Source organism: Phoenix dactylifera, chromosome 3 (assembly GCF_009389715.1).
Source record: "Phoenix dactylifera cultivar Barhee BC4 chromosome 3, palm_55x_up_171113_PBpolish2nd_filt_p, whole genome shotgun sequence".
Lineage (NCBI taxonomy): Eukaryota > Viridiplantae > Streptophyta > Magnoliopsida > Arecales > Arecaceae > Phoenix > Phoenix dactylifera.
The window spans coordinates 21,588,149-21,602,540 of record NC_052394.1 but is presented as its reverse complement, the minus strand read 5'-3'; the positions used below and the strand labels follow the sequence as shown (position 1 = coordinate 21,602,540).

At 39.3% G+C, this 14,392-nt stretch overlaps 2 protein-coding genes across 4 annotated transcripts; one reads left to right on the top strand and one right to left on the bottom strand.

The window, feature by feature from the left end:
* On the top strand, nucleotides 1-3,091 carry LOC103702852 (L-ascorbate peroxidase 1, cytosolic). Its single transcript, XM_039124990.1, has 10 exons — nucleotides 1-131; nucleotides 216-361; nucleotides 455-629; nucleotides 752-817; nucleotides 1,329-1,377; nucleotides 1,926-2,011; nucleotides 2,250-2,329; nucleotides 2,473-2,575; nucleotides 2,678-2,736; nucleotides 2,826-3,091. Exons 2-10 carry the CDS (start codon nucleotides 243-245, stop codon nucleotides 2,839-2,841), a joined length of 753 nt encoding a protein of 250 aa, XP_038980918.1. The 5' UTR covers nucleotides 1-131; nucleotides 216-242; the 3' UTR covers nucleotides 2,842-3,091.
* A 665-nt stretch (nucleotides 3,092-3,756) lies between these two features.
* LOC103702853 (probable LRR receptor-like serine/threonine-protein kinase At1g67720) lies at nucleotides 3,757-14,205 on the bottom strand. 3 transcript variants are annotated; one of them, XM_008785446.4, is made up of 17 exons: nucleotides 13,977-14,203; nucleotides 12,669-13,203; nucleotides 10,698-11,203; nucleotides 10,457-10,589; nucleotides 10,254-10,325; nucleotides 10,083-10,151; nucleotides 9,931-10,002; nucleotides 9,534-9,602; nucleotides 7,114-7,268; nucleotides 6,785-7,026; nucleotides 5,618-5,744; nucleotides 5,443-5,511; nucleotides 5,173-5,356; nucleotides 4,792-4,927; nucleotides 4,399-4,620; nucleotides 4,273-4,299; nucleotides 3,757-4,169 (listed from the first exon to the last, which is right to left on the bottom strand). In XM_008785446.4, the coding sequence occupies exons 1-16, from the start codon at nucleotides 14,044-14,046 to the stop codon at nucleotides 4,285-4,287; spliced, it is 2,676 nt and encodes an 891-aa protein (XP_008783668.3). In that variant the 5' UTR covers nucleotides 14,047-14,203; the 3' UTR covers nucleotides 3,757-4,169; nucleotides 4,273-4,284. The 3 variants fall into 3 exon arrangements, with proteins under 3 accessions (XP_008783668.3, XP_038980916.1, XP_038980917.1); XM_039124988.1 differs by having other exon boundaries at nucleotides 4,273-4,620; XM_039124989.1 differs by lacking the exons at nucleotides 3,757-4,169; nucleotides 4,273-4,299 and having other exon boundaries at nucleotides 4,314-4,700; nucleotides 13,977-14,205.
* Nucleotides 14,206-14,392: the final 187 nt, after the last annotated feature.

Sequence of the window (14,392 nt, the reverse complement as noted above, 5' to 3'; positions counted from 1 at the left end):
ATATCACGATAGATCGGACGGTGGGGCGTGGAGTTACTAGAAGCTTCTCTTCGGAAGCTCCCGAAGATAAGTAGGAGGAGAGAGCGTGTCTTCCTCGTGGCGGTGTGTGCTCCGAGCTAGGGATTTACGAGGTAAGGGAAAAAGGGTGCCCCTCATTTTCTTGTTCTCTCTTGGGTGTGCGCCGATCTGACGGCTGCCATCTGATCGTCACGCAGGTGATCGAGATCGGACGGTCGAGAGAGATGGGGAAGTCGTACCCGACAGTGAGCGAGGAGTACCGGAAGGCGGTCGAGAAGTGCCGCCGGAAGCTTCGTGGGTTCATCGCGGAGAAGAACTGCGCGCCTCTGATGCTCCGCCTGGCGTACGATCTCCGTCCATTCGGTGGATCTTTGCTATATTCATCGAGTTTTTTTCAGGAAAATTGTTAGATAATAATGGATGGCTGTGATTTCAGGTGGCACTCGGCGGGGACGTACGATGTGAGCACAAAGACGGGTGGTCCGTTCGGGACCATGAGATACAAGGCGGAGCAGGGTCACGAGGCGAACAATGGGCTTGAGATCGCCGTCCGATTGCTGGAGCCGATCAAGGAGCAATTCCCCATTCTCTCCTATGGGGATTTCTATCAGGTGGGTTTAATCTTGTTCTTTTGACGGCAATTTTGGTTTCATTTATTTGAGTCTTTTGGTTCGATTTGTTTGGTTTCTTTGTTTTTGGGACTTTTCTTGGTTGATGGAGTGATTAATTTCAGCTGGCTGGAGTTGTGGCCGTGGAGATCACTGGTGGGCCGGAGGTTCCTTTCCATCCTGGTCGGGAGGTATAGCTCTTCGCTCATTCTGTGATTGTAGTTTCGATTTGATACCTTTGCTTTTTTTCAATTTTTTTGGTAATTCTATTTACGAATTCAAGAGATGTGGTTTGGATTTCAGGCTCTCGAGATTTTTAGCTTCTTTTTCTTCGATATTAGAAATCAATGCTGTATTTTCTTGGAATTTTATATTAAAAAGAAGAGATTTTAGAGGAATATACTTCAATTTTTTTTTAAAAAAAAACTTAAACTCACGTTTCATGATTCCTAGAATAAACTGTATTAAATCTATCCATCATCCATCAAGGTAACAGATTTCTACCACTCGTTGGATCACAATAATGTAATTAGTGTGACATGTGATCCAGTTACTGATATTTTTGTCAGAGAGATTGGGAGATTTTGTGGGAAATTTTGCATACAAAAAAAAGTTTTCGGTCCTTTTGCTGTTTTTATTGATTTTCTTTTTGTTGTCTGAAATATGATCTTTATATTTATCCATCTTTTTCGTCGGTATCAGGACAAGCCTGAACCCCCCAAGGAAGGCCGTCTGCCTGATGCTACCAAAGGTAAAAGTCTGTACCATTCTGTCGAATTCTTTAGAGTCTTCGTGTTAGGTTTCATCCTACTTTAGATCCTGATTTTTCTTGCACGTAGAGATTGCATAATTGCTGTGCAGCACAGTTTGACAACTATCTTGAGTTGGCATAATGATCTGCATATAAGATATTGCAGTTGTGGTCACTTGATCATGTTTCTTATTGAAATGATGTGAGATTCTATATACAAAATTTTATGTGTGAAATAGCAATATTTAGTCACTTTTATAATGCTTTTAGGCTTTCAGCTACCATTGGAACATTACAGTGTACAGCTCCCTGACTATGGTGGTAAACAGATGATGTAATCCTCTGCACTGGTTCATGTTTGCTTGTGATCTTTCTATCTGTTTTGATAACAAGACCTGTGGATTACCTGCATTCGCCCTTGCGCCGTGCATAAAATGAGGCATTTTGCTTTAGAAATTAGTGATCTTGCCGTCGATCTTGTTATAAAATCACCTTCGACATGCATTCTCCTACTTCCGTGTTACATGTGTTGTGTTCTAATATTACAGGTTGTGACCACCTGAGAGATGTATTTGTTGCTCATATGGGCTTGACTGATAAGGACATCGTTGCTCTGTCCGGTGGGCACACACTGGTGAGTTCAGCTATCTGCTTGTTCCCTTTTCCCTCCTTTGCTTATCATATGCACTATATGTGCTGTTAATTTGCAAGCGCAGAGCACCCATCTTTTTTCTTTTTTTGCCGATAAATTTTAACTATTTCTTGGAAACCATAAACTATAGGGAGAGATAAGCAAGGAAGGTGCATTTACAGTGGACAATTTTTCTCGATAAAATGTCTTTACTTGATTATTCATCTTCTCTGCCTAACAGGGACGGTGCCACAAGGATCGCTCCGGTTTTGAAGGGGCTTGGACATCGAATCCGCTTATCTTTGATAACTCTTACTTCAAGTGTGTTTTCATTGCTCCTCCTAAATAGTTGTATAATGCTGCGATGCTGCGATACGATACACTCCTTGATTATATGTATAGCAAATAGTTGTCTGAAGGGGACTTGGGTGCCCTACTCTTTTCCTTGAATTTGATGTTAACAGGGAGCTTCTGACTGGTGAGAAGGAAGACCTACTCCAGCTTCCATCCGACAAAGCCCTTCTGACCGACCCGGCTTTCCGCCCTCTTGTGGAAAAATATGCTGCGGTATGATGCTTGTTCTTAATTGGTTTGCTACTTTTACATCTTATCATTTTCTTCATAGCTGATTGTTGAATTCTTTTTCATGGTCTGGCTGATTGCTCTTAGGATGAGGATGCTTTCTTTGCCGACTATGCTGAAGCCCACATGAAGCTTTCTGAACTGGGGTAAGATTGTACACCGCAAACACTGTGATTCTCTCTGAAAGTTGTATATGAGCTTAGCTTTTCTCTGATGTCTTCCTCGTCTGTTGCAGGTTTGCCGATGCTTGAAGGATGGTTAAATCGAAGCACAAGCATCTTTCCTTTCATTTTGTGGGGCATTTAGAATGTCATTTTGCAAGCATAAACAGACTGATGGAAAACATCTTTGTAATAAGACCCCCGTGGTTTTAGGCCAAATTTTGTCTTGTCGATCAGTGGTCGTTAATAGTTTTATTTTGTGGTGCACTGGCTTCTACTTAGCAAGCTTGAATTGCAGACTGCATGAATGAACGTGTTTGTTTTCTTGGGCGTTGTTACACACGTATGAAAACTTGAATCTGGGCACCTTGAAAACAGGGGTCCTAGTGCTGGACATGATCAGCGTTTTGTGTTTCGCGAGGAGATTTGGCTCATGAGTTGATTAGCCACGCTGGCTGCCCAAATAATTATTATGTGGATGGTCCTGATGGATGAATCACCATTAGGTGTTGTCACCAAACGCCAATGTTTCAATGTCATAAGTGGCGTAATGATTCCAGCCCCTTGCATTACCTTCTCTCTCTTTTTTTGTTTGTTTGTTTTTGTTTTCTCTGAATCTTCGGAATAAGACACGGGTGGTGGAGATTCCTGCCTGGCCTCTCCCCAAACCTTTGTGCCACGCCGTTGGCACTCCAAGAGAGACTCTAATGCTGGACTCCTACGTGATGCTCGATTGGTGGGACCTGCCGAACCCCCCATCCCATCTTTTCTCAAGATCCATCCAAGCTTCAGAGCTTACTTGAAATGGTGTAGGGTATTCCTAGAACCATGATGATTTCTAGTTCTTGTTATGCCTTTCTCTTGCCAATCTTATGACGCTTGGTTTCTAAGTTCTCAACAATTTGGTGGCCGTCTCTACTACTTAGAAAAAAGACATCTTTTAGAAACTCATGTAGAAGGAAAAAGACAACACTGTGATTCTCCAGCACCAGTCAGCTTTCTAGGTTCAAGCAACATCCATCATCCAATATTTAAAGAGGGTGCTGTTAAAACAAGAGTTCTTATGAAGAAATTGCTTACATGTTTCAAATCGCTATTTCGTACAAAGCTGATAAGTCCACACCCATCAGCCGAGGGGGGTGGGTACAAAATATGAGATATTTATGGGCGAAAAAGGATAAAAGCTAATTAATAAAAAGGGGTACCAGTTGATGCCTACTCATTATACAGGACAAAGTCTTGAACCACAATACCACAACTGATTACATGCGACAATAACAGAAGCCTGTTTTCAAGGTTGGGTCATCACTTAAATGCTCGGGAGAACTAAGGATGTCCTGACAAGAACTTGAATGAGAATCATGCAGGTGCTCTTTCGCAGCAGAAACTTTGCTTTCTGTTGACTAGCAAAATACACACTGAAAGAAGAATGTTAAAGCCAATTAAGCAACTTCACTGCGGAGAAATATCTTTAATGTCTCCATGCCAAAATTTTTGTCTCAGGAGAGTTCCAAGACCTACCTGCATTGGTAGCTATCGAAGTCCTGGCTGCACAAACAACTCAGGAAGAGAGACATTTTGTTCAGGAGTAGCTGAGCCAATCATGTCCATATTCACAGAAGAGCACATGGATTTCTTTGATACTACCTTAACAGCGCATTCTCCATGAAGCCCCGAGACTCGCTCGATTGCAATAGCTTCTTGTATTTCCTTGAGCACTTCTGATATAGTTGGCCTTTGAATCCCATGCGGTTTGACACACATAACTGCAGCCTCGGCAATCTTCCACACTGATTGCACGTTATAATCATCCGGCAGCATGGGGTCAATGACAGCCTCAATGTTCCCATTCTCAATATATGACTTTGCCTGCCGTGTGTTTGCTCACGGGGTCAGATATTTCAAGAAAAAGAAAACCATGTCATCGAGTCTGCTAGAACTTGGAGAAGCTTTATGATATGAATAACAGCATCAGTAATTAAAAAAAAGGCTGTAGCCTCTGATTGAGAACAAGATAATTATATGGTAGCAAAAACTTACCCAGGCCACAATGTTACGGCAGTTGAGGCCAAAGTTTTCATTGGATATTGGTTCTTGACCTGATATCAGCTCCAGAAGAATAACGCCAAAACTGTAGATATCGCTCTTTTCTGTTAATTGCTGAGAGATGTAGTACCTATTCATATTTCAGACTGATCAATTTTTCACTAGTCACAAAATGAGACATTAAAATCTGACTAATCAATATACAATCTGAAAAGCAGTATTCCTAGCCATATAAGAGTCAGAAATCACATACTTGTTAGGTGTTATTATGTACAAAACTATCAGCATGTTAATCATGACGGTACTAGCAATGACAGCCTCTTTAAACTTAGGCAATGGTTTTAGTCTGCTATTTGTGCAGGAATAGGGTCTTACTCAGGGTCCAGATATCCAACAGTTCCGCGAACAATGCTTGAGACATGGGAACCATCCACTGCAGGTTTTGAGAGACCAAAATCCGAGACCTTTGCTCTCATGTGCTTGTCAAGAAGAATGTTGCTACTCTTCAGATCCCTATGAATGATGGTGGGAAAGCAGCCCGTGTGAAGGTACTCAATTCCTGATGCATTTCATAATTAAAGAAAGCTGTTTGCTTTGGATAATAGAAGTGACAGTTTTCACAGAGCAGTAGTTTAGGAATTTAACCTTTTGCAGCATCTTCTGCAATCTCAAGACGCTTGATCCAATTAAGAGTTCTTTCCTGAGCTGAAGGTCCTGTGAAAATTTATAAATCAGTGTCTAACCCAAAATAACTAAATAAATAAATAAATTGACCTGATATTCAAAACAAAATCTTCATATGGTTCCGTATGAAACTTACCACGAAGGTTCTCCTTTAAAGTTCCATTATGCATAAATTCATAGACAAGGATGTTTTTCCCATCTTGTTGGCTGTAACCGAGAAATGTGACGAGATTCCTATGATGAATTCTAGAAAGCAGTGTCACCTTTAAAAGAGGGAGGAAAAAAAAAAGACTTTTCCGTTAAACAGCTGAAGTAGAGCAAAAGGTAAATTATCAAACATCTCAACGTATGGATATGATAATATCAGTTTAACCTTACTGTAACAATTTCTAGCAGTCATACTCAAAGAGATCCACTGACAGATTTGATGAAGCTGGTCAGTCTGATTTTGTTTGTGTAGTTGATCATGCACTACATATGTTAATGGTGTGTGGCATCTATTATTTATGTTCTTAAGCGATGAAAGTATAAATATGGGAGTCCTGACCATTTGTTCATGCAGAACTGTTGATTGCCTTCAAATTCAGAAGCGTGGTAGTACTTCACTATGTATCTCTTCTTGTAGGGCTTGTGGCAGTTTCTTTTAGTAGGTTCAGAGCCTATATCCCTTGAAGGAGCACACCTTCAATGTGGTTGAGCATTACAAGTTGCTCTCTCTACAATCTAGTCTTAAGTGTTGTTTCTTTAGGTGGTAGAGATGGTGCAGGCTTCATCTGAACATCAAGAACATATAAAGCCAATGGGTTCAGCAATGCCTGAAGTGGACAAGATTTATGCATGAATTCACCTGAAATACATGATCATCTTACTTGACAGGTCCCACCCAAAACAAAGTATAGAGACAGCTGTGACTTGTGCCCCAAATATTTCAAGCCGCAGGTTTCTTGACAAGTTGGATAGTTGGAAATTTGGACACAGTAATATTTCGTAGTTCACATCATTGGTCACAATGAGACCAACATACTAATGTCAACATCTAACATTTTTGATATAGACCGACAACTGTCAAGTTTAACAGTGTGCATGGACATAACATCTTATCATTTCCATAAAAATATGTGGCAATGGGTCTTGCTGATTATACATTTTGGAAGACATGATGGGTATACGTATAATCAATCATCAAGAAGCGAAGCAACATGGTTGGTTTTTAACAGTCAGAGTTACTATCTTCATCAAACATATATATGCGAAAGAATCCAGACAAATTGTAACATAAATTTTTCAACTATGATGAAGTTACCTCATTTAGGAACTCTCTGATTCCCTGGAAGGAATCATTGGTGAGAACTTTCACTGCAATTTCTTTTCCATCTGCCATCTTTCCATAATATACTATCCCAAAACCTCCAGAGCCTATTCTCCTTTCAAACTTCCCAGTTGCATCTTCAATTTCAGACAATGAATACCTATGTGCTGATTCTGTCGCCACTTCACTGAAGAAAGTACTCAACTTTTTAGCTGGAGGGTCACTGGTAACTTTATCTGGAGAAGGCAAGATTTGATGTTTCAGTTATGGTTTCTGTGGTCCTAATGATACAATGAAACATTACAAAATTTCTCTAGATGTACCTTTTGGGATATTTTTCCCTTTTTTCCGTGTGAACAAGTAGTATGCTATACCAATTATGACCAGCAGCATAGAAACTCCAGTTACAGAACAGATGATAATTATTATGCGACCTGTGTCTTTCTTTCCCTTGTGAATATGCGGATTTCCTGAATAACTGAACATGCATATACCCAAAAAAGGGGAAAAAATCAATGTGAGTCAAAGTACCTATCCAATTTATAATTCATTATTATAGTAAAAAACAAAGGTTGTGGTTCTTTTGACTCTGTAGCTTATCCATGCTTTACAGATGAATACAACTTCCTATGTCAAAATTACTGTCCTCTTTTCATCTACAATCTTTTGAAGTCTAGAAAATTTTGGAGGTGAGTTTTCAGGTAGAATACAACTTCCTAACAGATACTTGTATGCAACCCAAGAACTGGTCTTATAGGTTTCAGGTAGAATACTCGCATAAATTTTCCCTGATCACAAATCTGACACCAATATTTAGCAGGTGGACATTAGGTTGATGGCCAGACAAAATCTGCTCAATCACGATCAACCTAAAAATCATTAGGCCTCCATCTTTTTATGGGAAATAGTTTGACACTTTGACTGATGATGCTACTAATTGTTATTACAGAAAAAAGATGAACTTTCCCTGTATGATCATACTTGATGTGCAATAGGCAATATACAATTTGCTCAAAAAAGGAAAAAGCCAATATGCAATTCATTAGATACATATCATACACCAATATTGCTTCAAAAGTTTGCCTAGTCTTCATTAGATTCTTACTCCTGGGTCTAAATTCAAGCCTAGTAAACAAATGGATGCATCAAGTGCATCCACAAATGAAATGGCATAAAAATCAGTAGTCCTTCAGCAATAGCATCTCCAAGATAAATATTTTTGTAGTAGGCTTGGTACACGATAAACTTATTTTAAGGCTATCTGTTGGGTAAAGAGTTGATAGTCCAAGGTTCGCTGTACCGGTCGGTACCAGTCGGTACCGAGCGTACCGTACCCGTACCGATGGGTACCGGTATCGGTACACCAATGTTGGTACGGTCGGTATCGAGCGTACGGTACCGTACCGACACTCGGTACGCCTATACTAGTGCGGCACCGGTACGGGGTTCGGTACCGGTACGGCGAACCTTGGTTGATACCTTGCATCTATTTTAGAGATTTCATATATGACATTGTTAACAGTTAGATCACTCTATCAACCACCCATGAATGTGTTTGACTTCCCTCCTTATGAGAGGAGAAGAGCCCATTGATTATTGAGCTGGATTAGGTGAAATAGAGCGGCATATTATTATTATTTTTACCAAAAAAGGAAACTAAATCCAAAGACATGGGAAACTTTCAATAAGACAATAAAAAAAGAAACAAAATAATTTAATATGATTCATTATGTTTTGTTATGAAATAAGGAAGGGGGAGAGATCAGGACTGGTATAGTCTTCAATTCATCGCTGGGAGAGACTTATTGTGTGGGAGACCTTTAGGAGGAAAAGCCTAGCATCCCCATTGTTCAGGAAACTTTTCCTGAAGGAGAGAAGCTGTGCACCAGACATGCGAAATCCCATCTGCAAGTCCATGTTCGCAGTTCCTGGCATCTCCAAATTGCTATTGTTAGAAGGTTTTTGAATCCTCCATTTATGCGTATCTGTTCCTATGTTTGGTATGTTGAAACCCATGTCCTTTTGGTGAGAAACTATTTTCTGTTTAAAGGGCCATTACCCAGTTATGGTCCCGGCAATCTGGAATCCTGGGAGAATCAGATTGGAGATGGACCTAACCTTTGGCCTTCTTTTGAATTAAAATTGCTGCCACAGGACTCGGACCTGCACTATCACACCGGTCAGCCCAAGCCTTTTACAATTGCACCAAGCAATGGCCCTTGAGAAGATCTCGTGTATGCCAAGAACTTATTCTCTTGATGTTTGATATCCTCTTGTTTGACCTAGAGAGAATTGTGATTCAAGAGGGATGTTCTCTTGAATCGTTATCCTCTAGGATTGCTTAGGGAGGAAAAACAAGCATTCTACACCCATAAGTCTGTAGTGCATGGTTTGGCAGGACTAGATCCCATGGTTTTCCTTGAGGGGTTTTCCACATCAAAATCCCTAGGCTCTTGTTGATTTGCTACTTTATGGTGTTTAGTTCTACTTCCTCTGCACAAAGGGAAAGAGGTGTTTTTACTACTGGAGATTCATGTCTCACGTGTATTGTATCTACGTGCTCTATTGCTAGCTTGAAGCAGATATCTCAAACTTACAGCTGTTCTCCTTTGCTAACCAAATGCCACCTTATGATGGGTTAATTAGCATGCACAGGCCATTTTCTTGATTTCAATTTTGTATCTTGAAGAATAAAGTGACATATATGAAATTAATTTGCCTGTACTAATAAAGTAATACCCACTTGAAAATGATATTTTTACTGAGAAGCCTTTGCGGCACCAATCCAGACAACATATTATTCTGAACGTACCTGCAGCAAATAATGTGATGTAATTAAATCTTTTACTTAGGGCCATATGTGCAACACACACACACACACATATATATAGAGTGAGAGATTGAAGGAGTTCAATTTCCTAAAAATGTGGAAGCCATGAATTGCCTAGTTTTGAGTATTTGAAGTACTTTGTTGGACAAAGCCCAAACCATTAATTGTTAACTGATGTTACACTTGCCATGGATTCCATTGTAAAACTTACAAGAAAATGCCTAGTTTTGAGTATTCGAAGTACTTTGTTGGATGAAGCCCAATTGTTAAGTGATGTTATACTTGTCATGGATTTGGTTGCAAAACTTACAGTTCTCGTAGACTTGGTAGGTCCGCCAAGGATGAAGGTAATGCACCACTGAGTTCATTGTTCTCAAGATGACTGCAGTAAGCCAAGAGGTATTTTAATTTGAGTACATGGAAAAAGTACGAGATTAGTAACCAAGACACTTGTAAACTTACATATACTCCAGATTTGGGCATCCACCAAAATCAGGTATTGGACCAGTAAGTAAGTTCCCATCAAGCCGCCTATAATAACCAGATATTCTTTGTTACAATATGACAATTAAGACTTTAAAAAATAAATATTTAATATGTCTTAAAAAAACAGGGTAGGCATTCAAATCTTACAATTCAACCAAGTCTGGTAACTTTGTCAGTTCTAAAGGAAAATTCCCTGCCAGATTCTTCCCAGATAAATTGCTGCCAAATACCCGATAATTTTAGTTTTGATAGAATTTTTGAATAATGGTAAATGGATGAGCATATATAGGTCACCAACTTGAAAAAATTACAATAAAGAAACATGACATAAAGGACGCGGTACCAAGTACATTGAAACTACTCTTGGTTGTTGATCTGAATTACACTGCACCCAAGACCATGAAGCTGGTACACATGGATCACCACCTTCTCGGGCCCAATCTGCCTCTTGATAGTGTGAAACGAAACTTCCCATGGCAGTTGCTGCAATGTTGTTAACAGATAAAAGATTTTGATACATTTTCTTTCTCATTCAGGACTACGTTTTAAGCTAATGCATTTATGCATCTAATGAGAAAGATCCAGGCTTACCATCTTGAGAACCAAAATTTATCTGCAGGTATTTATAAATCTCCAAAGCATTCAAGATAGGTCCCTTGGATGAATCATTCGTTTTTCTAAACCCAAAAGAGAAGACAAATGGTAGGGACACATTGTTATATCCTGGTTCATAGAGCCGGTACTTCCCTTGAGCATTTTCTTGAACATCAACAGTGGGTTTACTAAATGCCGGCATGCCTGGAATTACTAGCTTAAATTTCCTGGTGTCATCTGGACCAAAATCATCAATTTCTGCGAAGTATGAGAATGCCCAGCCATTTGCTGGAAAACCATCCAAGTCTAGTCGATATGTCAAAGAACCATTTTGACCCACCACAGCTGTCTGCATCACCTTTTCTGGTGGCATTTCACCAGTGCTAACATCTATTGGCTTTTCAGTGGATATTTTTTCAGTCCCCGGAGCAACATCAACAAGGTAATTTGCCCTTCTTGCAGAATCAGATTCCCATATTCTATCAAATGGATCATCTGGAAACCTGAAACAATAATGAAGAGTTCCCTTAAGTCAAGTCAAAAGGCCAAGCACATGCACATGCACACAAAAGAAATTGGGCGAGGGGCTCGCGAGGCAGGGAAGGAAGTGGTAAGATGGCTAATGCACAAGAGAACTATGAAAAGAATATGTTGTTATGTCATTTTTTAAGTTTTTTCCCTGTATTACAAACCTAGCATCACAACAAAGTTAACCAAAGTTGCGAAAAATGTGCTTGTAATGCAATAATACGCTAGTAGACTTTTTTATTTCTGTAATCATTAATTTCAGTGGTAATTCATAAGGTTCCCAAGTACTGAATCTTTCTCTCCCACCCCCCTCTTCAGATGTAGGATTGTTGCTCCTTGAGCTCATATTCATAGTATATATAGATTATGTAATAATCATGTGACTCAATCAGCCCATGCTGTGAATCAACTTGTTCAGTTTTGGATAAGAATATAGATGTTAGGTCAATTATAACATGTGGAGAAAGTGCTGGAAATATATGCTATTGCATGAAATCAGTGTCAAAAGCAGAAAAAACCCAATATATAAAATAATGATATACCATAACTTTTTACACCTCCATTCCCTGCCCCCCTCTCTTATGTCGTTTCCAATTATAGCCCAACTGCTTAACCGGTTTACTGTAAATTGGACTTTCACGAATTTTGCTGCTCCGTTTGCTTTAGCACTTCCATGCACTTCCAATATCTCTTCCATGTTTTTGTGTCCTATAGCATCCTTTTCACTTTGTATTTTAGATCTTGCACTATGACCATTTGTTATCCAATCTTTTTGGTAGTCATATTGCCATTTACATGCTTTACCATCCCCACATATTTAAATATTGCATAACATACAATTTGTGCATCTTCTGTTGCAAATTCTTGCTGTAAATATGTTATGTTGTAGATGTGGTTCTCTACATATGTAAATATTTCAGTGTAAACCTAAACAAATTACAGACACGTGCACACTTAGCACACATGCATGAACATAAACGAAAATATCCACATACACCTAGATAATATATTACGCAATCCAGTTGTAACCTTTTGTTTTATTTGAGTGCAATTGAGCCTAATCATGAAGTATGAATTTAGGTTCCACATTCAGCCATTTTGTGTATGACTTATTAGCGAGTATGCCCCAATAAGAGTTGCCTCCACTCCAACACACATCTTTGTTTGACACAACTGAGCCGTGCACATTTTGGATGGTCTGGGATCCATGAAATATCGCTTCATGGATCTTATCTTCCATCTAGGTTTTGTACAAACACCATGTGATCATGGATGGTTGTTTGACTTAATAGGCATAGAAAAATTCCACAATTGAGGATGATGCTGAATATAATATTGCCAGCCAATTTGCACTAAAAAGAAAGCCTATTTACGCCGACGATAAAATTAACCATAGCATAAAATTGTACATTATTCTTTTAACTGATTGAATGTACATACCTTACTGAATCATTGTTCTCGGCACCAAAATTTATTCTTGCAGATAGGCTGAGAAAGAACTGAGTTTCATAGGTCGTATAATAGAGTGAACCATTAAACTGACGAAGCTCAAGGGTAGAAATGAATGGTTGCCCGGTGGTAGCATTTGACACACACACACTTATCAAGCGAGAAGAAGCCAGCAAAGTCAACTCTCGAACTTCAATTACATTTGCATCAGAAATTACAATAGTTGACCAATGAGTTGCCCCAAGAGAGAGGTCAAACATCGGATAAACATTACTTTTGTCAAAGTTTCCATATAAGAAACTTGCTCTTACGAGGTAGCGGGTTCTAGTCTTCACACTTAATGTGTAGCAATACTTTCTGCTATCCGCAGGGAAATATCTTACTTTCATGTATTGCTTGGGGTTCTCACCTGGGTTAGATATGGTGGCAGTTTGACCACCATATATAAATTGATCATCAGGAATCCATTGAAGCCCAATATCATCTGTATGCTCATCTTTACCTCCACAATCCAGACTTACGAAACCTGTCTCAAAAATCATCATTCAGGTAAGAGATTGGTCAAATCAGATTGTTAATTTCAAGCAGCAGAACCAAAATTATTATTTTTTAGATTGACCCAATATTATAGCAATACAGAGAGTTGTATATAACAGTACGCAGAAGAACAAACTTTCGTTTTTTTCAAAAAAAAATTCTTTGAACCTCATGTAGGAATGAATCAACAACAAGCTGGGATACTTAATCTGCTAGTACATGCTAAATTCCAGTGCCGTCCTATCATTTTAAGTAATCACGTGGATAGGATGAATTACAAGTGAAATTTAAAGGACAGCAAGCCTAACAAACGCTTTGATATCATACAAATTAGCCAGATTTGGGAGAAACGATCATTAGGATTCGAAATGGAGCTATACGTGAGACATAATTACGGATATTTCTTATTAATTAGAACTACAAGATTATTAATCGCATATGCCTTTTCAAGTGTACATTTCTCACTCCTTTAGTAACTTGATTCGAAATTTTCTTCTGTTTCACTGAGCCTCAGATGCATAGTGTTTCGAAATTCCATCTGGTTTTATATTTCACTTCACCACTTACCTTTTCTAAGTTTTAAGACCCAAATTTGGTTGTTGCATACAGTTGAACTATAATACTCCGGACATGAAATCAAAATTCTTGCAGCTAGAACAGTCTACAAATGTCAGAATAAATGCCCAAATGAGCGACAATAATAGAACAGAAACATCCACAAAACTTCTCATACAAATCAGCATAAGATCTCATGGAACTTACCGGGCATCTGAGCTTTCGATGCTGAGGAGAGAAGCAGCTGGAAGAAGAGTAGCCAGAGAAGAGTAGCCATCTCTTAGTGTGAGAGCAACAATTTTCCCTGTTTTCTGTGGCTTTTAGAGTGGAAAGGAAAGCTGGGTTAGCATGTTTTGCGATATAATCTTCTTCATATCCTGCAACGATGCCGTGAAAAAATAAGAAATTTTCATCTTGGGGTACGGAGGAGCGTGCCCACTTTATTCAAGTGTGGGAAAAGCAGGCGCGGAGAAAGGCGCATGGAACCGGCAGTGGGGCCGAGACCGCCCGCCACCCATTCTGCGGAAATAAGAGATCTAATCGGATGACCAAAACCTATATGACGAATCCAATGACCAAAACCACAGTTGACGTGTCGTTAGCGGGTCCCATTTCCATCGGTT

What these genes read in the sequence shown, in the direction of transcription:
- LOC103702852 (XM_039124990.1), top strand. Translation starts at nt 243, where the DNA reads ATGGGGAAGTCGTACCCGACAGTGAGCGAGGAGTACCGGAAGGCGGTC. An exon ending in CCTCTGATGCTCCGCCTGGC is followed by an intron (nt 362 to 454) that starts GTACGATCTCCG and finishes CTGTGATTTCAG; the next exon opens with GTGGCACTCGGCGGGGACGT. An exon ending in CTTTCCATCCTGGTCGGGAG is followed by an intron (nt 818 to 1,328) that starts GTATAGCTCTTC and finishes CGTCGGTATCAG; the next exon opens with GACAAGCCTGAACCCCCCAA.
- LOC103702853 (XM_039124988.1), bottom strand. Translation starts at nt 14,046, where the DNA reads ATGGCTACTCTTCTCTGGCTACTCTTCTTCCAGCTGCTTCTCTCCTCA. An exon ending in GAGAACAATGATTCAGTAAG is followed by an intron (nt 11,204 to 12,668) that starts GTATGTACATTC and finishes TTATTGTTTCAG; the next exon opens with GTTTCCAGATGATCCATTTG. An exon ending in CTACCAAGTCTACGAGAACT is followed by an intron (nt 9,603 to 9,930) that starts GTAAGTTTTGCA and finishes TATTTGCTGCAG; the next exon opens with GTACGTTCAGAATAATATGT.